Raw genomic sequence first — 25,360 nt, 5'->3', positions numbered from 1 at the left:
GGGGGGGGGGGGGTTGTTTTGTTATGTTTGGAATGGTTAGCTTTGCAGAATGCTTTAGAAAGTACCTCTTAAGCCAGTCTTTTTTGAGTGTAAAAACTGACAGAATTGGTTTCCACGTGGTCCTCTATTGAGATAAACCTATCCCTGTGTATTGTTAAGTTTGCAGTGAGTTTGAGTTAAGTGTCTGCTTTGGAGAAGTCTGCCTGCAATGTTTATCTGTTTTGGGCTTTTTAAAAAATTATTTACATATTTTTATTTATTTTTGGCTTCCTCGGATCTTAGTTGTCACACATGGGCTCCAGAGCGTGTAGACTCTGCAGTTTGCAGCGCACCTCATCGTTGCCCTGGGGCATGTGGGATTTTAGTTCCCCAAGCAGGGATCGAACCTGCATCCCTTGCATTGGAAGGTGGATTCCTAACCACTGAACTACCAGATAAAGCCCCAAAACGTTTATCTTATCTAGGGTTGTGAATACAAGTATGCATTACCTTGGAATTGTGAGTCTGGGGTTTTATGTTGCCAAATGGATTCACCAAATGAGAAGCATTTTAAAGAGAATAAAACTTCCAATTGTTCCGATAGTTGTCTTCAGCCATTTTCGGAAATTACAGTTGAACCAGTAATTGAGATGATGAGTTCTCCCTTTGGGAAATCTGACCTTTTGAGTATTCAGTCAAAGATTGATGTGATTTTTTAAAAAATCTGACATGCCATTTCCTTCATTTTTTTTTTCTAGCCCCATCTCGGAAGTCAGTCTTGACAGACCCAGCCAAACTCAAGAAGCTGCAGCAGAGTGGCGAGGCCTTTGTCCAGGACGACTCCTGTGTGAACATCGTGGCACAGCTGCCCAAGTGCCGTGAGTGCCGCCTGGACAGCCTGCGCAAGGACAAGGAGCAGCAGAAAGACTCGCCTGTGTTCTGCCGCTTCTTTCACTTCAGGAGGTGAGGCCTGTGGGGGAAACCTGAGGTACTCTGAGCCCTTTAATGTGCTTTTCTCCTTCCTCTTCTATCAACAGTAAGTCTAAAACTGGGAAAAGCTAGAGATGATACTTCCGATCTGTAGATTTAGGAGTCTCGATCTTATTACATGGTATTTCCTACTCATACTCCTTTTCAGTTTTTTTTTTAAAGCAAGAAGCTTGAAAATACAAACTTCTGATTTTAGAAATAACAAATACAGAAAAATTCTGAAGGTTCTAAAAAACCACCACACAAATGACTACTGTTAACTTTTCAGCCATCTTAGTGTTTATGTGGTTATAGAATATATTCAAGCATACCTACTTGTTGTGTAAATACTTTGAATCTTACTTTCCCCAATATGTACTTTCCCAGTACGTAATAGGAACCACTTGATCGTGTTGACTTGTTAAAAAAATTATTTATTTTTATTTTTGGTTCTACTAGGTCTTCATTGCTGCATGCGGGCTTTCTCTAGTCACAGCGAGCAGGAGCTACTCTCTGTTGTGGTGCACGGGCTTCTCCTTGCGCTGGCCTCTTGTTGCAGAGCACAGGCTCTAAGGCTTAAGACTCAGTAGTTGCAGCAAGTGGGCTCAGCAGTTGTGACTCATGGACTTTAGTTGTTCCGAGGCACCTGGAATCTTCCCAGATGAGAGATCACACCTGCATCCCCTGCATTGGCAGGCAGGTTCCTATCTGCTGTGCCACTAGGGAAATCCGATCATACTTTTTTCAGCAAATACTTTTGAATAACTATGAAAGAACCCAGAATAATGATGTTTGAAAATGGACTTAACCTATTCCCTTGTTGGTATTCAGATTATTGTGTATTTTTTGCCACTAAATACAGAGATGATCATCTGTTGTCCATCTCTCTGATTATTTACTTTGGATGAGACTGGAAGTGTCCTTACTGGGTCAGAAGGTGTGTGTTTTAAGGCTTTGATACGTGAATTCTGCTACATTGCCCTGGAGGAATATTGCGCCTGCATCCATGCCCCCTGGCAGCTTTTGAGCATTCTGTCTCTATGCCAGCAGGAAGGAGGTGTATCTTTAAAAAAATTCTTTCTACTTTTATAGGCAAAAGCTTTCATTTTTGCATTGCTTTTTTTATTTTAAAGTCAAATTTAATTTTCTTCAAATTCTTCCATCCTGAGTGAAGAGAAAGGTAGCCTTCTGGTCTTTTTGATATATAAATGAGCAGTGTTGTTCTGGGTATAGATGAGCTTTTAGATATGATACATTTTCTCAGAAATCTAGGTAGAATTTCAGGCTCAACTAACTCTAATCATAAACAGAAGTGTTGCTTTTAATTTCTTCCTATCTCTCCCCATTTAGTTTTATCAAGATTCAAGATTGCTGATGAACTGAATTAAATGCACAAGCATTTTAGATCATTTTGTCTGTGCTGGTAACTTTCAGATTGAAGGTTATTTAATGAACAAGAGTTATTTTAGATGGTAGGTAGTTTGTCCTATTCATTCCTGAGTAAATTGCAAAAGCACCACAGTAAAGTGTGTGTGTAGCATTAGAACTGTGATAAGTGTTAAGAGAAGCCAGTGTGGAACAAACTCACTTCTTTGGTAAAAAGAATGTTAAAATTTTAAAAATAGAGCGTTTTCCCCCTGACGTTTACAGTGATGATCGATACTGTCATAAGTACCATCAGGTTTGTTTTCCATTATGTTCTGCAGATGAAATAGGGGAGGGGAGGGTCATGGTGAAGTTCAGTTGCCATATCCTGTTTACCGTCTCCTCCCCATTTGAAATGTCTTCCAAATTTATTTTTTAGAATTATGACTAGCTCTCATTTGGAATGTCAGTTAAAAACTGTGGGCTCCTAGAAATACGTTTGCATCTGTTAATGCAATTCCCCATGGGCTTCCAGTTCTGGACAAATGGTTTTCCTAAGGCACAATTTCGTGCATCTCATGGGCTCAAAAAATTTTGGCAACTGCCCAATGACTAGCAAAGAAATTGCGGTCCCTGCATTTTTCTTGCCTTTATATGAAATAGCGTTTCTTTGACATGCCATCTGTTACGTAATATCTACCTGTTCTTGCAAGGCCAAGCTTAATTACTGTCTCTTAACATGAAGTCTTCTAATAAATCCCAGACTACTACACAACCTAGGAAAAAACATGATAGATGTCAAAGATGTATTAGAAAGAGAATGTTGAGAAAATACTCAGCTTTTGGCTCCACCTTCCTAGGTACCAAGCCCCATCATAACACTGCCTCTTATTCCAGAATCTTGCATGGTAATTTACAGCTAGAATTCTAAGGATTCTGAATACCTCATGAATTCATGTGGTTTTGGCTTCAGTGATATCTAGGGTTAGCCTTCCTCTGCTGAGCATTAATCTTTTAGCAGTTGTTATATTCAGATCTGATCAGGTTTTTATATCACCTTCTGTTTGTTGTCAGTTTACTTCTGTGACATCTTGTGATTGTTCTTGCTATTAACTTCCATCCACATCAAGCAGGTTCAGTAGCTGTGCCTGGAGGTGACAGGATTAGATAACTGGTTGGAATGTAAAGCACACCTCCTCTCCCCTCCAGTCCTTCATGTCTTTTTGAGGGAAAATCTTTATACTGATGCTGCCACATAGCAAATTGGCTGTTACTAGCCATGGAGATTATAGAAAGCTGGGAAGGAAATGGGGTTGATTTAAATATTTAAATAGTAACAACAAGGTGTAAATCAATATTTTATATATGTAACATGCTTTTTTTTTTTTCTTTCTTCCTTTCACTTCTTCTAGGTTACAGTTCAACAAACATGGTGTATTGCGGGTAGAAGGCTTCTTAACACCAAACAAGTATGACAGTGAAGCAATTGGCTTGTGGTTGCCTTTAACCAGAAATGTTGTGGGGACTGATTTGGACACAGCAAAGTATATCCTGGCCAACATTGGAGACCACTTCTGTCAAATGGTGATTTCTGAAAAGGAAGCTATGTCAACTATTGAGCCACACAGTAAGAGCACCTCTTAGGGGATAGGATTTTTGAGTCCAACTTGACTTTCATCCCTAAATGATACCTAAGTCCAAATAATGTGTGGGTTTCATTTTCACCTAGAAGTTTAGACGACTTTGGTATACTGAGGTTGCCTTTTTTTCCTTGTGACAGATTCTGCCTGTTGATTTAATTAGAGTCAGTTACCTCTCTTTGGAGGTTGTTTAGGTTGTTTACTAAAGGAGTGGAACTCCTTTTTTGTTAAGAAAGCTAAAGAGAGATGGTGGTGGAATTTGCACAGCGTTACCAACAGTATGGGCTCACCTTAAGGGGTGAGACAGTCTCACACTTTGTTCCATCATTGTGTCTTCCACAAATGGTTCAAAGTAAAAAGTGAAGCCTTTTCATTCCTCTAGTAGGTATCTTTTCAGACTTTGTATAACCATATATGTTTCAATATAAGCATCTGTACATACCAGTGTTAAGAATTTTTATCATTGGTTCCAGGAACTAACTGAAGCTAGTTTAAGCACCAAAATAATATATTAGATAAGTTTGATTATTCTTGTATCTCAGAGTTCAGGGAATGGAAACTGGGGCATTCCCAGGAGTGGAAGTTCAGCGCTAGGTGGGGAGTGGCATTGTAAACTCTACAGGCAGCTGAAGTCCTACTGAATTGAAAAGCAGCTTTAGAATCACTCTGTTCTCTTGGGCAATAGAGACCCTGATAAGTCAAGAATCTCCTGTGATCTTACATTTAGGACAAGTGACTCTGGTGTTTCATTTTCAGTAAAGATACGAAAGTTTTCTTCTTACATACTTTAAGTAAAAGAATATTTAAAGAATTCTTAAGTAACTGATCTATAGGTGGTATATGAGTGATTGGAAAGTAAAAACACTTCTTTGAAATATATTAGTAGCTTCCTGAATCAGCAGGGCTACTGTTAAGTTGTCTGAAAAATGTGGATTTTTATTTTTCCAATCCAAAAAAACTACAGTTGTCTTTTTAAGAGCATAATTAAGAAACTTGGTCCTTAAAGATGTATATGTGATTAGCCTTTCCTTCTTGATTGTCCTGTTCCTCTTCATTTCCTCTGTGACAAGCTGGTCAGTTGGAGAGAGGAACTCTCTGTGAGTGATCCTGAAGGATGCTACCACAAGGTGTTCCTAGAGAGGGGGGTGAGATGGTACCCTCTGCTCCTGAGGTTAGGAAGCAGGTCCCAGCCTTCAAACATTTATTCTGTCTTTTCAATGACAATCATTGAATAGATGGCTAAGAGGTCTAAGACTACTCTGTAATAAAATAGTCTAATCCAGTGACCAAGGTGAAGTTCATAAAATCTTGTCTGTAAAATGCCTGAAGGTCTATGTATTATGCACTGAACTTTCACATTGTAATAAAATGACAGAGGTTCACTCAGCGTTGGATTACTTTGAAGCAAACTGAAGTTAGTCACGTGTTTTATGGTCAGTCTGAAGAAAAAAAGTCACCACTGACGGGATTAGAAAAAGATGTATGTTCTCTTTAGAACACAAATGTGACAGTATTGATCCTGTCTTGTTCAGGAGAGAGAGAGAGAGAGACAATGATCTTCTGATCGAGACATTGGGCTTTTCTGTGTCCCAGGGAAATGTCCTCCCTTTGTTCCTACTTCTTGAAGCTTTCTGATGCTGTATTTGGCACTCCTCCATCGCGGGGAAGGCCCCTCTCTCCAGTTCTCAAGAGCTTGACCACTGGAACAGAAGATGCTACTTTGTAGAAGTCTAGGTTATGCCTCCATCTGTTGACTATTTGGTTAGTGTGAGTCGGTCCTGGGGGTCCCACATCACTCCTGGCTCTAGCAAAATTGAGTTTCTGTCTCTGGTCTGTGAAGGAACCAACTTTGGACCGTTGTACCTTTGCTAGTTAATGGGCTGCTCCTTCCAGGTTCCCTAAGCACCCGGAGGGTTTTTAATGAGCAGTCTGAGAGGTTTCGGGGCATCTGTGAATAACCAGACACTCTGCACTGAAGGTTGGGTTTGTGGATTTGAATGAAATGTTTTTTCTTTGAAGAAAGCGAGGTCTGTGCTGCCTTTATAGTCTCAGAGGGTCTCATGACCCAAAAGGTGAGGAACCACTGCTCTCTGATACCTGTGTCTAAACCCCAACTTGCATAACCAGTGCTGCTTTCTTCATTGACTTACTCAGCAGGACTTCCTACGCACCAGTAGTGTGCAGAACTCCTTGGAGGGTGGGGTGGAAGTAGAGATCTGAGCAGGAATTCTGCTTGCATGAAGTTTAATCTCCTCGTTGTTCCGTTGCTGAGTCGTGTCTGACTCTTTGTAACCCCACGGACTGCAGCACACCGCCTTCCCTGTCCTTTACTGTCTCCTGGAGTTTGCTCAGATTCATGTCCGTTAAGTCAGCGATGCTATCTAACCGTCTCATCTTCTGCCATCCTTTCTCATTTTCCCTTCACTCTTTCCCAGCCTCAGAGTCTTTTCCAATGAGTTGGCTCTTCATATTAGGTGGCCAAAGTAGTAGAGCTTCAGCTTCAGCATCAGTACTTCCAATGAATATTCAGAGTTAATTTCCTTTAGGATTGATTAGTTTGATCTCCTAGCTGTCCAAGAGATTGCAAGAGTCTTCTTCATCACCATAGTTCAAAAGTATCAGTTCTTCGGCCCTCAGCCTTCTTTATGTCCAGCTGTCACATCCATGCCTGACTACTGGAAAAAAACATAGCTTTGACTAGATGGGCCTTTTTTGGCAAAGTGATGTCTCTTTTTTAAATACACTATCTAGGTTTGTCATAGCTTTTCTTCTAAGGAACAGCGTCTTTTAATTTTGTTGCTCCTCAAGGGAAGCAAAATTGCCCTTGACTGTGTGCCATGTACAGAGAGGCCCGAGTCTGGAGTGCAGATATGAGCTGATGGGAATGCTGGAAGAGTCCAGGAGAGCGTCATGCCTGGGGCGGGGGCTTGGGGTGGGCTCTGGAGGCTAAACAGTTACCAGGAGCTCCAGTGAGAGGGGGTAATGGCACGAACTCCTTCCCCCTTCATGTTTTATTTTGGGGGCCCTCTCCTTCCCAAGACTAAGTGGCTTATTGATTTTCGTAGGACAGGTTGCTTGGAAGCGAGCCGTCAAAGGTGTGCGGGAAATGTGTGACGTGTGTGACACCACCATCTTCAACCTGCACTGGGTGTGTCCCAGGTGTGGGTTTGGAGTGTGTGTGGACTGCTATCGGATGAAGAGGAAAAACTGCCAACAAGGTGAGAGCTGACTTCATTCTTCTCCCAGCCCCTTCTACTCTTAAGTTAAGCCTCTCACTGATGGGCGGGTGATGGATTTCTGAAACTTGTGGGGCCAGAGTCCATAAAGAGCAGTAACTACAAATCAGTTCTTTCCAGGTGCTGCCTATAAGACTTTCAATTGGCTGAGATGTGTGAAGAGTCAAATACATGAGCCAGAGAACCTCATGCCTACACAGATCATTCCTGGAAAAGGTATTTCATGGGGTGCAATGATTTTCTTTTGCCTGTGTTTTGATTAGCTCATAGGGGCTGGTAGTTTGGTTTTATTTTGTGTAATATAATTACTTGCTATCTTTATTTTAGTGTGTACCATAAATTGTCCAGAAGTGTGTTAAATAATGCCCCCAAAGTTTTTGATTAAGGCTTTCTGAATAGTTCTTTAAAAGGAAAGAAAATGGCGCATTTAGGGGAAAGCATACTTAGAATGGAAAGGAGGGAGTGTAAGCACCCTAAAACGCATGCCAAGTCACTTCAGTCCTATCCTACTCTTTGCAACCCCATGGATTATAGCCTGCAAGGCTCCTCTGTCCATGGGATTCTCTAGGCAAGAATGCAAGAATACTGGAGTGGGTTACCATGCCCTCCTCCAGGGGATCTTCCTGACCCAGGGATTGAACCCGCGTCTCTTCTGTCTCCTTCATTGGCACGCGGGTTCTTTAGCACTAGCGCCACCTGGGAAGCCCACTCTAAAATAAGTGTTGCTAAAACAAGTTATCTTGTTAGAAATACCAGCTTCTGCTTTGTAATGTTGAGGTTGAAAGTACCTAATATTCTTGTTCAGATGTTTGCCTGTGCCCTTTTTTTAGCCCTCTATGATGTTGGAGACATTGTTCATTCTGTAAGAGCAAAATGGGGAATAAAAGCAAATTGTCCCTGTTCAAACAGGCAGTTCAAACTCTTTTCAAAACCAGCCTCAAAGGAAGACATAAAACAGGTATTACTGTTTATGCTGGATTCACCATCCTTGTTAATTGTTGTCTGTCTGTTTTCAATAACCCGAGGATTTCTATAGTATATTAGAAAGGAACATGGGTAGAACTGTCAGTGGAAAGAAATGCTTCATCTGTTTCATGTGGCACTTTATAGACCCATTCTCAAGTTTTACATTTATTTTTGTGGACTTTATTTGTAGTCTCTTTTAAGTAGGATTTTAATTTTCATTCCTTGAAAAAGCAAAACCTTTTCTGTTACAGTCTACTTAATAAATTGCTATCAAATTTGTATAGGTTTTTAAACTTACTATAGTTTTACACAGTTAAAATTTTTCAGAAAAGCCTAACATTTTTTAATTACTAAATATATTTTACCTGTAATAAATATATAAAGAATTGAAGGAAATAATACTGAAACAATCCTTTCTGTATCTCTCAATTTAAAAAATGTGTACATTTCCTTGGTGCTCACAGGCCTCTTTATGGTGACATTTCCTTCATGTCTGTCATCACATCTACCCCCCTTACTCTTCCTCACTCCTTGTTTTTAGTAATCAGAAATTATTTTACATTTTTATGAAGCTGTGGTGTGGAAGGCAGCATTGGTAGAAGAGTTTTGATCGTTGGAGTCAGAACTGAATTTGAATTCTTTTTCTGCTACTTTCTAGTTGCATAACTCTGGCTCAGATGAACTGACGTATATGTGCTTTAGCTTCCTCATCAGTAATAGAGGAATAATAATGCCAGTAAAATAAGTGGTGTGCTCTGTTTGTCGTTTTTGTTGTTGTTCATGTTCGGTTCATGTTTTGAGTTCTTGTTAGGGCTCTTCATCACTTTTTAAAGCTTCCTACGCTACACTAAATCAAAAGAGCATTTCCTTTTTCTGCGTTTTCCCACCTCCTCCTGAATTCACAGCTGTATTTCCTACACTGCCTCATTTACTTGTTCAGTCACTGGTTTTTGAGCGCTTACTCATGACACTTGGGTGATGGGAACAAACTGGGCATTGTAAAGAAACGTGGTGGATGGAGTGATAGGACTATGAATGATATGAGATGCTGCTACAATAGTGGGGTTGTATCTTGCTGTATTTACATCCTTCACGTCTTATACTTTCTCTAGTAATACTTAAAAGTTAAAAAATTAAAATCTCTTCTACACAAAACTACACAGTTCTGTTCTATTATTGGAAGATTACTGCAACTGTGATGATTTCCAGGGCTATTGGGTGGTTTTGTTGCAGATATTTCTCTCCTACTGGTGAGCAGTTAGGGGAAAAGATAAGAAAATGCAGTTTTCCAGCCTGTGTCAAGTTCTCCTTTTATACTCAACACAGACTTCCTTAACTGGAGAAAAAGCAACTCTCGGTGCCATGCTCCCGCAGAATCCCTCGGGGTTGGAGCCAGTGACTGTGGGTGGGGAGGCCGCCTCCAAACCAGCCAGCAGTGTGAAACCCGCCTGTCCGGCCAGCACGTCTCCTTTGAACTGGCTGGCAGACCTAACCAGTGGCAATGTCAACAAGGAGAACAAGGGTGAGTGTTTCCTGCCTTCCAGAACTTTGATCTGTTCCCAGAGGGACTTGGCAAACCTCAGTTACTTGGAGAAGCAGTGTGGAGGGTTAGGGGTTCCCTGTAGTCACCTGAGACCTGACACAGTTGCAAGCCCAGAGAGAACTTTTGCTGGTGATAGAAGTCATTGTTGAGCTTCTGTTTGGCAAGAATAGGGTGGGCTGAGAATTATTAGTTTCAATAGTAATTTTTGCCTTTCTATCTCTACCTTGTATATATTTCCTGTTCTGTCTAAATGGGAACACTCTGTCTTCAACTTTATTTTTCTCATCCATGCTGTTGTCTCAGGATGCTTGATTGTAGTATAAAGCGCATGGGTTTGGAAATCAGGTATTTAGAATTTAGGTGATTCTGCTTTCTGGCTGTTTTACAAGAAAGAAAAATTGCAGATCAGTTTCTTTCACGCAGAGATATTAAACATCTCACTGAATAGAATTCAGTACAGTAAATAAAGGACTTAACACGGGGTGACCCAATAGGGCTTGAGAAGTGCAGCTGCAGTTTTAACATTTAAAAAGTGGGGAAAAGTCATGTGAGGAGATACAGAAAAAGAGTAAAATTCAAAATCTGCTTATATTTAAAACAAAAAAACTTAGGAACAGAAGGGAATATCCTTAATGTAATGAGTTTCTACGATAAATTGACAGCAAACATGTCAAATTATTACTGAATTTTTTAATCAGTTGAATAATTTTTAAGCTGTTCCCTCTGTGTTCAGGCATGAGACGAGGATTCCTGTCTTCAGACTTTCATTAAACATTGTACTGGAAGTCCTGGCTATTGCAGTGAAGTGAACAAAAAGATGTTAGGATTGGAAATAAAGAGAGAAAACTGTTGATATTTGTGGACAATCTAATTACGCATGTGAAATTCTAAGAGAATCTGTATTTATAAATACTATCAAGGTTGATAGTTACAATGTTATTTACAAAAATCAGTTGTATTTTCCATACCAGGAACAAATAAAAAGTACAGTTTACCATAGTATCACTTTGGGTATTGAATGTTTATATATATATACTATGTATAATATATGTAAATAGCAGTTGGAAATCCTTACCAAAATCAATAATATCATTAGTATTTATCCTCTTAAGTTTCCTGGTTCCATAGTAATTCTGTTAATAGAAGACTAGTAAGGGCTCTGCCTTTCAGAATGCTTTTCCATCTGGATGTTTTTGGTTTCCTTTTTAGAAAAGCAACCAGCGATGCCAATTTTAAAGAATGAAATCAAATGCCTTCCACCCCTCCCCCCCTTGTGCAAATCCAGCACAGTCCTCCACACCTTTAACAGCACAATTTTGACACCTGTAAGCAACAACAGTTCGGGTTTCCTCCGAAATCTCTTGAATTCCTCTACAGGAAAGGTATGTATTTGTCTTACTGTTTATACTCTCCTCCACTCCCTGCCCCCCTCAATAAAGATGAACAGAGTCAGAGTAGAAGAGAGTAGAGAAACTAAAACAGAAAGTAGAAAGAAGGATGTGAGTCCATTGCTTTCTTCCTTCATGGATACAAAGGCTGTATCATTGGCAGATGGGCTTCACAGCTTCTAATTCTTGGCTTATGGGCTTTGGGGTACACTGATGGGCTGATTCTAATTCTTGGCTGATGGGTACACTTTTTTATGTACCACTTCTGAGAGTTGTGATATCAGGTAGAGGAAGAAGACTTACCTCTGTGAGAGTTCTGACTTGGGTTCTTCCCTGGGTATGTAATATGTACTCATCCTACTGTTATAGGAATATAGGGTTTATTGATGGTAGGCATGTTTAAGACTTGTTTAAGACTTATGTTTAAGACTTATGTTCTTTTTCAAATTCAGACAGAAAATGGACTCAAGAATACACCAAAAATCCTTGATGACATCTTTGCCTCTTTGGTACAAAATAAGACCTGCTCTGATTTATCAAAGAGGCCCCAAGGACTGACCATCAAGCCCAGCATTCTGGGCTTTGACACTCCCCACTACTGGCTGTGTGATAACCGTCTGCTTTGCCTGCAAGATCCCAACAACAAGAGCAACTGGAATGTGTTCAGGGAGTGCTGGAAACAAGGGCAGGTAAGGGGCCTCTTGCCCAGCCCCACCACATCCCCTTCCCAGTGCCTTTGGTAGACTTCTGACAACCTCACCCCACAGCCCCTCCCCTCCCCACTTGCTGGATTTTAAGTGCTATACACTTTATCTCTTTTTTTCTGTACTTTATTGTTTAGGGTGAATGCAATCAGAGTGTGGCTGTGAGTCTTTATTTCTTACCACAAACATTCCTGAGCTGTATTCTCTGATGAGGTTTTGGTTTTGATTGCTTCCAACCAGTCATCTTTGGATCTTTTATTTTTTTATTTTATTGTTTTTGACTGTGATGGGTCTTCATTGCTGCACACAGGTTTTCTCCCATTGCAGAGGTGGAGGCTGCTCTGTGGTGTTGTGTGCAGGCTTCTCATTGTGGTGGCTTCTCTTGTTGCAGAGCACAGGCTTGCAGTATTGTAGTGCTTGGACTCGGTATTCGTGGCACACAGGCTTTGCTGCTCCACAGCATGTGGGATCTTCCCAGACCAGAGATCGAACCCATGTCCTCTGCATTGCCTGGCAGATTCTTAACCACTGGACCACCAGGGAAGCCCCATCTTTGGATTTTTGATGAGTGCTCTCTGGGCTCAGTGATTCTTGTGTGATAAATGTCAATTGGAGAATTGGGTATATGACTGAGGCTAATGAAGTTTGGAGGATTAGACAAAATAGGATAAAAATCAGGTGTCCCTCTTCCATGAATTATAACCTTATGCTGAAGACAATTTTAGGTGGCCCTGAGCCATGTAGTGTCAGCCTGGAACTGGTGTGTAGTCTCCCAGGCGGGAGCCTGCTTTAAAGGGCAGTGATGCTCCATCTGAAGTTTTGGTTGATAGTTTAGGTGATGATGCTTGGCTTTGTGGACCTGCTTCTTTGCATTCTTGTTTTGGTTTATGTTTTCTGGATCTCTGTCTTCTCTTCTGGACCAAATAGAATCCTCGCTAAAGGAATAGTTTGCTCTTGGGCAAGGCCAGGACTTGGGAATTGCCAAATAGAAAAATGTATGTATTTAACAACAAAAAATTTTTTTTCAGTCCTGTTTACTAACACGATTTTCTCATGATGACAATGACACACTGAATACAGTCCACTGACATGTTTTGTTTGGATTATATAATGACTTGCTTGATTTTTTTATTGTAGGTAACTTTTATTGGAGTTTAGTTGCTTTCCATTGTTGTGTTAGTTTCTACTGTACTAACACAGAGTGAATCGGCTATAATGCTCCTGTTTTAGTCTCTTAGTCATGTACAACTCTTGGTGACCCCATGGACTGTAGCCCGCCAGGCTCCTCTGTCCATAGGATTTGTCAGGCAAGGACACTGGAGTGGGTTGCTGTTTCCTTTTCCAGGGGATCTTCCCTACCCAGGGATCAAACCCAGATCTCCTGCATTGCAGACAGATCCTTTGCCACTGACCCATTGGGATAGCCATATAAATATATCCCCACTTTTTTAGATTTCCTTCCCACTTAGGTCACCACAGAGCACTGAACAGGGTTCCCTTGAGCTGTACAGTAGGTCTTGTTTGGTTTTTTGAGGATTACATAATGGGTTTTTTTTTTTTTTTTAACTTTACAATATTGTATTGGTTTTGCCATATATCAAAATGAATCTGCCACAGGTATACATGTGTTCCCCATCCTGAACCCTCCTCCCTCCTCCCTCCCCATACCATCCCTCTGGGTCGTCCCAGTGCACCAGCCCCAAGCATCCAGTATCGTGCATCGAACCTATACTGGTGACTCGTTTCATATATGATTATTATACATGTTTCAATGCCATTTTCCCAAATCATCCCACCCTCTCCCTCTCCCACAGAGTCCAAAAGACTGTTCTATACATCAGTGTCTCTTTTGCTGTCTCGTATACAGGGTTATTGTTACCATCTTTCTAAATTCCATATATATGCGTTAGTATACTATATTGGTGTTTTTCTTTCTGGCTCACTTCACTCTGTATAATAGGCTCCAGTTTCATCCACCTCATTAGAACTGACTCAAATGCATTCTTTTTAATGGCTGAGTAATACTCCATTGTGTATATGTACCACAGCTTTCATATCCATTCATCTGATGATGGACATCTAGGTTGCTTCCATGTCCTGGCTATTATAAACAGTGCTGTGATGAACATTGGGGTACCTGTGTCTCTTTCAATTCTGGTTTCCTTGGTGTGTATGCCCAGCAGTGGGATTACTGAATCATAAGGCAGTTCTATTCCCAGTTTTTTAAGGAATCTCCATATAATGGTTTTTAAAAGTTGAATTTGTTGCTAATGTTTTAGTCAGGCTATTTCACATGAAAATGAGGACTTCTGGCCTATCTTGGGTAACCAAAAGACTGGGCGATCTCAGGGTCATGTTCCTGGCTGATTAACAAGAAGCTGCAGGCCAGTGGCAACACCCGCCTCGGACAGGGCATTCTCGCTGCCTTTGTCTCTCCTGCACGTCCCTGGCCCTGAGCCATGGCGTTGCTGTTCTGTGAGTCGTGGGATCTGAGTCAGAAGGTATGATCCTTCCTTTTCAAAGCTTGCTAGTTAATTTGAGAGCAAGGGGTGTGTGTAGCAGGTAAGCAAAGACACGAAATGCTGTATGAACACAGAGGACTATGATGTCATTTTGGGAGCTGAACCTAAGGACCAGCCTCAGAGAAAAAAATCAGCAGCTGTTTGAGGAGGGGCGGCCTTGGGAGAGGGGACAGGGCTGGGGGAGTTCAAACCGAAGTCTTCATTCTCCTCTCCTAGCCAGTGATGGTGTCAGGGGTGCACCACAAGCTGAACACTGAACTCTGGAAACCGGAGTCCTTCAGGAGGGAGTTTGGAAACCAGGAAGTTGACCTCGTTAACTGCAGAACCAATGAAATCATCACAGGAGCAACAGTAGGAGACTTCTGGGATGGCTTTGAAGATGTTCCGAGTACGTATTACAGACCCTTTAAGGGGCTGAGGGTGTGAAGTGGGGTTGGGGGTGGGCACAGGAGCAGCAGGAGCCGACTGTCCTTCAGTGGGAGCAGCAGTATTTTCTGTGAGTCTGGAGTTTAAAATTCCTATCTTACCTCCTCCTCCCTTTCTTTTTACAAATTCTGTGCATTTGAACAGAGGCAGATTCTCTTGGTAGTTCTTTGAGAGTGAGATTTTAGTCACCTCTTCTTCAGGTGACTCTGTGTCTGTCCTGTGACAGACATGTGCCCAATGGCGGGGGACGGGGAACACAGAGCCGGGGCTTGTGCCTCCAGGGTGGTGGTTTTATGTAGCTTTGCTATTTAACAAGAAGATTGTCAGTATGTTTAACAGGACAAGCCGAGCTGAAAGTGCCAGAGAATTGAGTCCTTTTCCACACAGCTGAGCCTGGTTACTGCCTCCTTACTTGGTCAGGGGGCTGTGTGTCTGGTGCTGAGGCTGGGTGCTTTATGTGACTGGCCAGTCAGTAACGTGTTTACAAGCGCCCTGTGAGCCCCAGCACCTGTCGTCAGGCTCCTGCCCCCTCGAGAGGGTTTGGCCAGTTCATCTGTAGACTCTCAATTCAGGTTTGCTCATTTCTCATTCTTTTAAGGTATACCTTTACCTTGTAATTTCTTGCTTCCTTTTTGTCTGTTATTCACATTTACAGGTTATGGCCCACACTTTGAACAAACTTTATAACCAGGTATAGCTGACTTTAAGTGGAGTGTAATGGAGGTTTCCACACATGAAGGTTAAGGTGGAGTTTCAGATGTCAGATGTTTACCTGGGAATCAAAGTCTATGAAATGAAAGAGGAGGCAGGTGCAGTGTAGTTAGTGAAGCCGTGGCACACCTGACAGGGAGCTCTGGAGCAAGCGTCGCCCCTCGTGGTCTCAGACTGGGCTGAAGTGAGGAAGAGTCAGGGCCTGTATCCCCTCACCTCCCTCAGGCCATGGGAAGGGCAAGACCTGGCAGGGCAGCTCTCTGCACCTGAGGCTGACCTCAAAGCTGTGAGGGCAGCAGGTCCTTTGAAAGGGGATCTTGTTGTCATTCAGTTGCTCAGTCCTGTCCGACTTTTGTGACCCCATGGACTGCAGCATGCCAGGCCCCTCTGTCCTCTGCTGTCTTCCCTGAGTTTTCTCAAACTCATGTCCATTGAGTCAATGATGCTGTCCAACTGTCTCATCCTCTGTTGACCCCTTCTCCTCCTGCCCTCAGTCTTTCCCAGTATCACGGTCTTTTCCAGTGAGTTTTCCACCTGACGTCTCTTCACATCAGGTGGCCAAAGTATTGGAACTTCAGTATCAGTCTTTCCAGTGAATATTCAAGGTTGGTTTCCTTTAAGATTGACTGGTTTGATCTTGCAGTCCAAGGGACTCTCAAGAGTCTTCTCCCAACACCACAATTCAAAAGCATCAATTCTTTGATGCTCAACTTTCTTTATGGTCCAACTCTCACATTCCTATATGAACTACTTGAGAAACCATAGCTTTGACTGGAGGGATCTTTGTCGGCAAAAGAGGATATAGAGGCACACATACCACAGTGTGCATTCCATTTAGGCCTGGGTTCAGATCCTGACTCTTGATATGTACTTGCTGTGTATGTGAACTCGCTTATTTCATTTTTCTAGGGCTCACACTTACTCATGCCTGCAGATGGTTAAGGCAGCCCAAAGTCCATGGCAGCCTGCCTTTTCCATATTGATCATTCTTCTGGCCAGACCCCAGCACACCACCCACACTGAAATGTCATTGATGTTCTGAGCAAACACTGTATCCTGTATTTTCCTGTGTTTGTTGTGCACCTATTTAAGTTAGATTATGGGACAGTACTTGTTTGACCATGAAACACTTGTATATAAACATTAGTCCTCAAGAACATAGGGTTTGAAGTCAAACCTGGGTTCCAGTTTCAGTTCTTACTGCTTAATAGCTGGATGACCTCAGTCATCTTTCAGTCAATTGACCTCAGTCAATTTCCTCATCCAAAAGTAGGACTATTATGTAGTGCCAGAAGTCACTGGGATATTGGATTGAGTTGTAAGAACTAAATGGATTTAAAACACTCAGCAGAGGCTAGAACACAGTAAGAGGTGTGAAATAATAGTTATCGTTGCTGTTAATCATAATGAGTCATGGCTATAAATTGTAATTTCAGCATATCTTTTTCAATTAGAGGTTCTTAGTTCCTTGACATGACCTGGAATGGTTAATTGTCTATTACAGGAAAATAGTCTGACTAAACCCTCTATGTATCATCCAGAAGATGGGGTGGTGGGGGAGGGTGGTTGGAGGGTGGGAGGAGTGGGCCCACTGTCTCTGGACAGAACATCAGGTTGTTTCAGTCTCTCTGAGCAAAATAAGTCATTTCTGTTTCATGCTGGCCTCAGAAAACTGGGGTTTCTAGACATCTGTGACCTTTGATTGTTAAAGTGTTATGCTGTTTGTTATTTGGGAAGCTGCTTACTTCTTCTGGAATACTGTATAGGAGGAAACTGGATCTATCAAAACACTACCTATGTAACATGGACAAAAGGGAGCAGCTAAGATCTCAAAGAAGCAGTTTGAAACAGGGCTCTCAAAGAGAATCCAGAGAAGACAGGGCTTGAATACAAATTACTCAGTGATCTTTATTTTACTACCCCTTGCTGGGTATAATGGATTTCTTGACACTGAATAAATAAAATGGTTGGTAATTTGCAGGATGTGAATGTTAAAGTTAATATTTGTGTATCAAAAGAAGAGAGGCAAAAGGCAAAGGAGAAAAAGGAAAAATACATCCATCTGAATGCAGAGTTCCAAAGACTAGCAAGGAGAGAGAAGAAAGCCTTCAGTGCAAAGAAATAGAGGAAAATAATAGAATGGGAAAGACTGGAGATCTCTTCAAGAAAATGAGAGATACGTAAGAAACATTTCATGCAGAGATGGGCACAATAAAGGACAGAATGGAACAGAAGCAGAAAATATTAAGAGGTGGCAAGAATACACAGAAGTACTCTACAAAAAAGATCTTAATGACCTGGATAACTACGATGGAGTGATCACTCACCAAGAGCCAGACATCCTGGAGTGCGAAGTCAAGTGCACCTTAGGAAGTATCACTACGAACAAAGCTAGTGGAGGTGATGGGATTCCAGCTGAGCTATTTAAAATCCTAAAAGATGATTCTGTGAAAGTGCTGCAATATGCCAGCAAATTTGGAAAACTCAGCAGTGGCCACAGGGCTGGAAAACAGGTCAGTTTTCATTCCATACCCAAAGAAAGGCAATACCAAAGAATGCTCAAACTACCACACAATTGCACTTCTCTCACACGCAAACAAAGTAATGCTCAAAATTCTCCAAGCCAGGCTTCAACAGTATATGAACCAAGAACTTCCAGATGTTCAAAATGTATTTATAAAAGGCAGAGGAACCAGAGATCAAATTGCCAACATCTGTTGGATCATAGAAAAAGCAAGAGAAATTCAGAAAAACATCTACTTCATTGACTACGCTAAAGCCTTTGTGTGGATCACAACAAACTGTGGAAAATTCTTAAAGAGATGGGAGTATCAGAACATCTTTTCTGCCTCGTGAGAAATCTGTATACAGGTCAAGACCAACAGTTAAAACCAGACATGGAACAACAGACTGGTTCCAAATTGGCAAAGGAATACGTCAAGGCTATATATTGTCATCCTGCTTATTTAACTTACATACAGAGTACATCATGAGAAACACTGGACTGGATGAAGCACAAGCTGGAATCAAGGTTGCTGGGAGAAAAATCAATAACCTCAGATATGCAGATGACACCACCCTTATGGTAAAGAGGAACTAAAGAACCTCTTGATGAAAGGGGAGGGAAAAAAAAAAGAAAAGGAAAAGACCTCTTGGTGAGAGAGGAGAGTGAAAAAGCTGGCTTAAATCTCAACATTCAAAAAACTAAGATCATGGCATCTGGTCCCATTACTTCATGGCAAATAGATGAAACAAGGGAAAGAGTGACAGACTTTATTTTCTTGGGCTTCAAAATCACTGTAGATGGTGACTGCAGCCTTGAAATTATCACACTTGCTCCTTGGAAGAAAAGCTATGTCCAACCTAGACATCATCTTAAAAAGCAGAGATAATACTTTGCTGACAAAGGTCCATAGAATCAAAGCTATGGTTTTTCCAGTAGTCATGTATGGATGTGAGAATTGAACCATAAAGAAGGCTAAGCACCACAGAATTGATGGTTTTGAACTGTTCAGATGGCGTTGGAGAAGATTCTTGAGAGTCCCTTGGACTACAAGAGATCAAACCAGTCAATCTTAAAAGAAATCAGTCCTGAATTTTCATTGAAAGACTGATGCTGAAGCTCCAGTACTTCAGCCACCTGATGTGAAGAGCCGACTCATTAGAAAAGACCCTGATGCTGGGAAAGCTTGAAGGCAGGAGAAGAGGACGACAGAGGATGAGATGGTGGATGGCATCACCAACTCAATAGACATGAGTTTGGGCAAGCTCTGGGAGTTGGTGATGGACAGGGAAGCCTGGCGTGCTGCAGTCTGTGAGGTCGCAAAGAGTTGGATATGACTGAGCAACTGAACTGAACCAGATGTGTTAGGTTATAAAGATTTTGCAAAGACAAATACATTTTATTTGCATTGTTAAGGCATTAAGTGCTAATTGCCATTGATTTTGATCTGTTTCCGAGTTATAAATAGTAACAATTCAATAATTCTGGTTACCTTTCAGACCGCTTGAAAAATGAAAAAGAGCCAATGGTGTTGAAACTTAAGGACTGGCCACCAGGAGAAGATTTTAGAGATATGATGCCCTCCAGGTACGATTATGGGAGGGGGAGAGATGGTCCTTTTCTTGAGAAATAATGATCCTGGTGAGATGAAGAAGTTACTGACTTTTAAATGTGGCTCACTAATGAAAACCCTCTTTGTTTCCACTGTGGTGCTCTGCCAGAGAAAAGGCTGACTCAGGCATGCGTGCACTCATTTGTAGGCAGGAGTGAGATCAGGCATGTTAGGGTTGGGTAGAATGTAGTGACATTGCTTTAGACAAGACAGTGGAATTGCTTGATCCATTTTCCTGATTTGCGCTTGAACCTTGAATGCTCAGAACTAAGGAATTATATATCCCTTAGTGTTACTTCATATCAGGAAGTTTTTGCTCAGATCTTTTGTCTGCAGTGTTCTAGATTTTTTTTTTTCTAGATTATTTTGATATATATGTGTGCTGTAGGAGAGAAAGAATACTTTGTTCATAAGCACTGCAATTCTAACCTTAAATGTTTTTTTCATTTATATTGAAGTATAGTTGAATTACAATGTTGCGTTATTCTACTATACAGAAAAGTGATTCAGTTTATATATATACACCCATTCTTTTTCATATTCTTTTTCATTGTGGTTTATCATAGGATATTAAATATAGTTCCCTGTGCTACACAGAAGGACCTTGGTATTTATCAGTTCTGTATTTACCAGTTTGTATCTGCTAATCCCAGACTCCCAGTTCAGCTGTCTCCCACCCATCTCTGCCTTGGCAACCACCAGTCTCTCTGTGTCTCTGATTCTGTTTCCACAGACAGGTTCATTTGTGTCATATAGAGATCCCACATATAAGTGATTAGAAATGCAAGCTTATTTTGCAAATTCATTGTCTTCTTCTTCTAGGTTTGATGATCTGATGGCCAACATTCCACTGCCTGAGTACACAAGGAGAGACGGCAAACTAAACTTGGCCTCACGGCTGCCAAACTACTTTGTTAGGCCAGATCTGGGTCCCAAGATGTATAATGCTTATGGTAAGAAAGAAATGGTTAACTTGAAAAGATTATTACAGAAGTAAAACACATTAAAATATTTGTAACATTGGTTTTGGGGGAGGGAGAGAAGATGTCTGTAATCCTACCCTTTAACGTAGCAGTGGTCTTCATTATTGCATATTTCCTTTCATCCCTTGGCCACGTGTATGTATATTTCCCTTTCTTAATTGCAGTTGTAGGGCATATGCCATTTTTTAATAAAAATTTTCTCTTATACTTAATATTATACAAGAAAAGTTTTACATGTTGCTCAGTGGTTTTTATGATGATTGCATCATCATTTTTGATGGTTGCATGGTACCTCATTTAATGAAGGTCAGTTTATTCATTGTTTTAATGTTGCTGGACATTTAGGTCAGTCTGCTGGAATTTCAGCTGTTTTAACATCAGATGCACTTAAATGCAGTGTTCTGTGCTGGTGGGTAGTGTTCAGTTATTTGAGTTAGTATTAAACATACTCTTTGAATTTGTATTTCATTGTTATTCCTTCCTCACCTAGTCCCAATTCCAGTGTCTCAGACTCGAGGGTGGCAAACCCTCTTTGGCATCTTTGCCATGTTCTCCAGACACCGTTGGGGGAGCGGGAGCGAGGGTTTGGACCTTAGCCCCCAGTTCTTACAGTGGAGTCAGGCCAGGAACCACCTGGAGTGAGGTCAGGGAACATTCCCAGAGAGGCCTTTATTTTGGGGAGTTCCCACAGTCCAGGTGCCCAAGATAGTTCTGCCAGGGTGGGCTGGGAGGTGGTCTAGGGGAGAGGACACAGCTGGCAGTAGTCCCCTTGCCCGTGCCCATTTCCCCTTGCTCTTCAGGTCTCAGTTTAGAGAGCTCTGCCTGTGTTATGGGGCAGCAGCCTGTTCTGCAGCTGTGCTGCCTTCCTCTGAGCCCTTCAAAGCAGCTGGATGGCTGGGATTGCAGGGTGTGTTCTGTTCACAGTGAGGATTTACAACAGATTTACATGAATGGAAGCACTTTTCTACTAAAGCAAATGGTGTAATGTTTCATCATGATTATCCAGGTCTAATAGAAATTAGAAAGCTGTATAAGGTAGAAGTGGTTACCTGAGATGTTTTTAATATAAATAGTCTATATATGTGGTTTAAATAGCTCGATAGAGGTCTTTTCCTCCTAGATCCAATTGATAGATGGCAGTGCCACTCTATAATAGCTTTTCATATCAAAATTGTTCCCATTTAGAGTAACCAGTTAGGGGTGGAAATAATGAAAACATGTTCATTTTCAAACATCTTCCACTTCATGATAAACCTCACTAATGAGCAGTCATTTTTCAAAAGTTGGGTGACTGAGCAGTGACTTCTCCAGGAGACAAAGTAGAGTGAAAGGCTCTTTGGAAAGATCACAAGTCAACCTCTTTTCAGCTCCACCACCACCAGTAGTTTTACAAATAGGGACCAGGACTTGAGGATGATAGAGGGGACATTGACCTGACTAGGAGACCCAAGGGGCGTCTAGTAACAGGTATGGGACTAGGTCTAAAGTCTCCTGATTTCCAGGCTTGAACCAATCTCCAGCCCCAGTGATCTGTCACCTAGCAGCCCCTACTGTGTCTGCTTATGTTCTTTGCGTGAAAGTCCATGGCGTGTTTTGTTTCAGGATTTTCTTTCATGGGAATCCTTTCCCTGGGACCATTGTTTTTGGTTCCACTGGCCAAACCAGCAAGCAGCTTCTGATGTCACTCTGAGATGTGTTCACCTTTCCTCACTCCTCCCAGCTCCGTCTGCTTCCTTCTGCTCCCAGTGTTAGCCCACATCCTGACATTTATGCTTATCATTTCCTTACATTTATAATTTTACCATATATTTGTATTACTGCAGAATGTTTTTTCAGTATTTAACCTACTTTTGAACTTTATATGAATGGAATCAGACTTAGGGATATTCCTCCATGTTGTCATTAATACCTATTCATTTAATTCAGTTGCCACCTATCACACTGCCTTTTTTCTTCTCAAATTATACTTGTTTGCATTTTACTATAGAAAAGTAAATGCACTGAAAACCTGAGTCTAGGACAGTGACTTCCCATGTACTCGTCTCCCAGTTACAACAGCTCTCAGACTTTTTTTCCATAGTTGTTTCCTTATTTCCTCTCTTCATACTTTTTCCTTTACTATTTTAAAGAAAATCTCATATATCCTATGATTTTGTCCAATATCTAATGCTTTACTCACTCCTAGGGGTGGCGTTTCAGCACACTGGAAAGAAGGGAAACTGCAGCTAAGCCCTAGGGCCATGATCCCAGGTTGAAATGATAAGGTGTTGGCTCCTGTGTATATGGCTGCTCCTAAACCAGAGGCCCCTGCAAGCCAGAGAGAAATTCCTTGGCCTCCAAACAAGACAGGGCTTAAGTTGCAGGGCCTGGCGGGTTAGAAAACAGCCTTGGCTTGCCCATCCTGAGCCATGCTTGGCTCTGTGCCCAGTCAAGAAGCAGTGTCCTCATGTCAGGATGGGGATCCAAGGTAACCGCAAGGCTTGATGAGCCTCAAGGTGAACGCTGAGCAAATAGGCTTTCTTCTGGGGGAGGAGATTAGATTCTCAGGTTATGAGCACCAGCATGGACCTCATGCTCTGACTCGTGTGTGTGTGCTAAGGTGCTTCAGTCATGTCCGACTCTGTGTGATGCCATGGACTATAGCCTGCCAGGCTCCTCTGTCCATGGGATTCTCCAGGCAAGAATACTGGAGTGGGTTGCCATGTCCTCCTCTAGGGGATCTTCCTGACCCAGGGATTGAACCTGTGACTCTATGTCTCCAGCATCAGCAGGCGGGTTCTTTACCAATAGCGCCTAGGAAGCCTCTGCCTGGCTCAACCTCTTCCATCGTTGAGGGATCCAAGTGTGACTGAGTACATAGTCATTTTAGGTCCTAGCTTTCTGTGTTTGTTTGGGGCAGGGGTAGGGAAGTGTTGTGTTAGAATCCCCATCTTATGTCTTACCCCAGAGTCCTCGGCTGTGACAACCAAAGCTTGAAAGCTTGAGCTCGCCTGGTTGAGCAGACATCCTTTTGGCAAATCCCAGCCTCAGTGGTCCACTTACCTTCCCAAGTCCTACTTTCTAGTGTTGACTTTCTTTTCTTGTCAGCATACTGGCTTATTTTTAAAAAGCCCTTTTGTCTTTTTTTCTTTTATCCATATTTTATTTAAATTTCATCCAGATTTTCAGGTATTTTGCCTAGCACCAGAAACTAGTATTAGAACTTGTTTTTTTATTCTTACAAACGTAAACATTTAATATTTATTCAAAGTTGAAAGGATAAAATAACTTAATATTGAATATTGTTCTGTTACTCTTCCATGCTTAGAAAGGTAGATTTTAAATTTTGTGGCCAAGTATTCCAGGGAGTTGGAGAAGGCAATGGCACCCCACTCCAGTACTCTTGCCTGGAAAATCCCATGGACGGAGAAGCCTGGTAGGCTGCAGTCCATGGGGTCGCTGAGGGTCGGACACAACTGAGCGACTTCACTTTCACTTTTCAGTTTCATCATTGGAGAAGGAAATGGCAACCCACTCCAGTGTTCTTCCCTGGAGAATTCTAGGGACGGGGGAGCCTGGTGGGCTGCCGTCTCTGGGGTCACACAGAGTCGGACATGACTGAAGTGACTTAGCAGTAGCATTCCAGGGAGTGGGAAAGACTGTGGCAGCCTGTGCTAGTTCAGTAAATTTCAGGCTTTTCTGCCTGCAGGATTAATTACTCCAGAAGATCGGAAATATGGAACAACAAATCTTCACCTAGATGTATCTGATGCAGCTAATGTCATGGTCTATGTGGGAATTCCCAAAGGACAGTGTGACCAAGAAGAAGGTAGGATCCTAAGCATAAAAAAAGTGGGGCTTACTCTCTGAGCTGGAACATGTGTGATCTGATATTTGCCTTCTCTTGCTCCAGAAGTCCTTAAAACTATCCAAGATGGAGATTCTGATGAACTCACAATAAAGCGATTTATTGAAGGAAAAGAGAAGCCAGGAGCTCTCTGGCACATATATGCTGCTAAGGACACAGAGAAGATACGAGAATTTCTTAAAAAGGTGTGCTCCTTACCCTGTGGCATGTGAAGAGAGAAACGCGCAGAACGGCAGTATTATTAATTACTACATGTCAAGACCTGACTGGGTCACTGACAAATAATCACAACCTCAAATGTTAAACCTGTGCATCTCAGATTGGGTAGGCTAAAGCTGGTTTCTAAGGATCATCGGTTTCTAGATGATTAGGCTCACATCTTTGAAAGGAGGGGAACTTGTTTTGTTTCTCATGTCTGTGTTTTATGTTCCAGTGAATTTGGAGGGTTTTGTGCTCTGCCTTCACCTTCATGGTAGTTCCTCTGATCATCACATAATATCTATTTTTACAGCCCTAAAAACCTAAGCACTTCAGAAATCCATGTATCATTTCTTTGCCCTTGAGAGCTGTGTTCCAAGTGAGTTAATCAGGTCTCTGCTGGTTTTGTCCACCCTCATGTGGTAGTAGGTCAGGGAGACCTCACACCCTGCTGGTGGCTGTCAACTTATGAAGGGTCATGGGAGAGGTATACAGGGACTTTGAAGATCCCAAGATTCCAGTAGTTAGGTTATTCAGCAAGGGTTCTGTGTGGAATCCTTTGTTCTAGACACAGATGGGCATGTTCAATTTTTAACCTGTTTGCCACTGAGGCTGCTAGTTTTAACACAGATGTTTATGGCTGGTACTCTTCATTTGTTCATGAGGAATGGATACGCAAGGTCCTAGCCTTGTGCCAAGTTAGATCCTTAACCAGTGTTTGCCTCAATCAGGATGTCTTTTGCTAAGGATAACTTGGTTCCTCTAGAG

General features: G+C 41.8%; 1 protein-coding gene across 7 annotated transcripts in view; it reads left to right on the top strand.

The window, feature by feature from the left end:
- KDM3A (lysine demethylase 3A) overlaps positions 1 to 25,360 on the top strand; it is a 56,550-nt gene that overhangs the window by 28,685 nt on the left and 2,505 nt on the right. For 6 of the 7 annotated variants that reach the window (XM_059891353.1, XM_005212790.5, XM_024998895.2 and 3 more), the window contains 13 exons: positions 738 to 942; positions 3,726 to 3,940; positions 7,019 to 7,171; positions 7,310 to 7,405; positions 8,020 to 8,147; positions 9,482 to 9,677; positions 10,908 to 11,080; positions 11,539 to 11,775; positions 14,529 to 14,700; positions 19,452 to 19,539; positions 20,387 to 20,517; positions 24,236 to 24,355; positions 24,440 to 24,579. In XM_059891353.1, the coding sequence (XP_059747336.1) occupies positions 738 to 942; positions 3,726 to 3,940; positions 7,019 to 7,171; positions 7,310 to 7,405; positions 8,020 to 8,147; positions 9,482 to 9,677; positions 10,908 to 11,080; positions 11,539 to 11,775; positions 14,529 to 14,700; positions 19,452 to 19,539; positions 20,387 to 20,517; positions 24,236 to 24,355; positions 24,440 to 24,579 (2,054 nt within the window). The remainder of the gene's footprint in view (positions 1 to 737; positions 943 to 3,725; positions 3,941 to 7,018; positions 7,172 to 7,309; positions 7,406 to 8,019; positions 8,148 to 9,481; positions 9,678 to 10,907; positions 11,081 to 11,538; positions 11,776 to 14,528; positions 14,701 to 19,451; positions 19,540 to 20,386; positions 20,518 to 24,235; positions 24,356 to 24,439; positions 24,580 to 25,360) is intronic. The other variant, XM_059891354.1, reaches the window with a different exon arrangement.

This window comes from Bos taurus, chromosome 11 (genome assembly GCF_002263795.3).
Source record: "Bos taurus isolate L1 Dominette 01449 registration number 42190680 breed Hereford chromosome 11, ARS-UCD2.0, whole genome shotgun sequence".
In the NCBI taxonomy this organism is placed as follows: domain Eukaryota; kingdom Metazoa; phylum Chordata; class Mammalia; order Artiodactyla; family Bovidae; genus Bos; species Bos taurus.
This window is presented reverse-complemented; position numbering and strand designations above follow the sequence as displayed.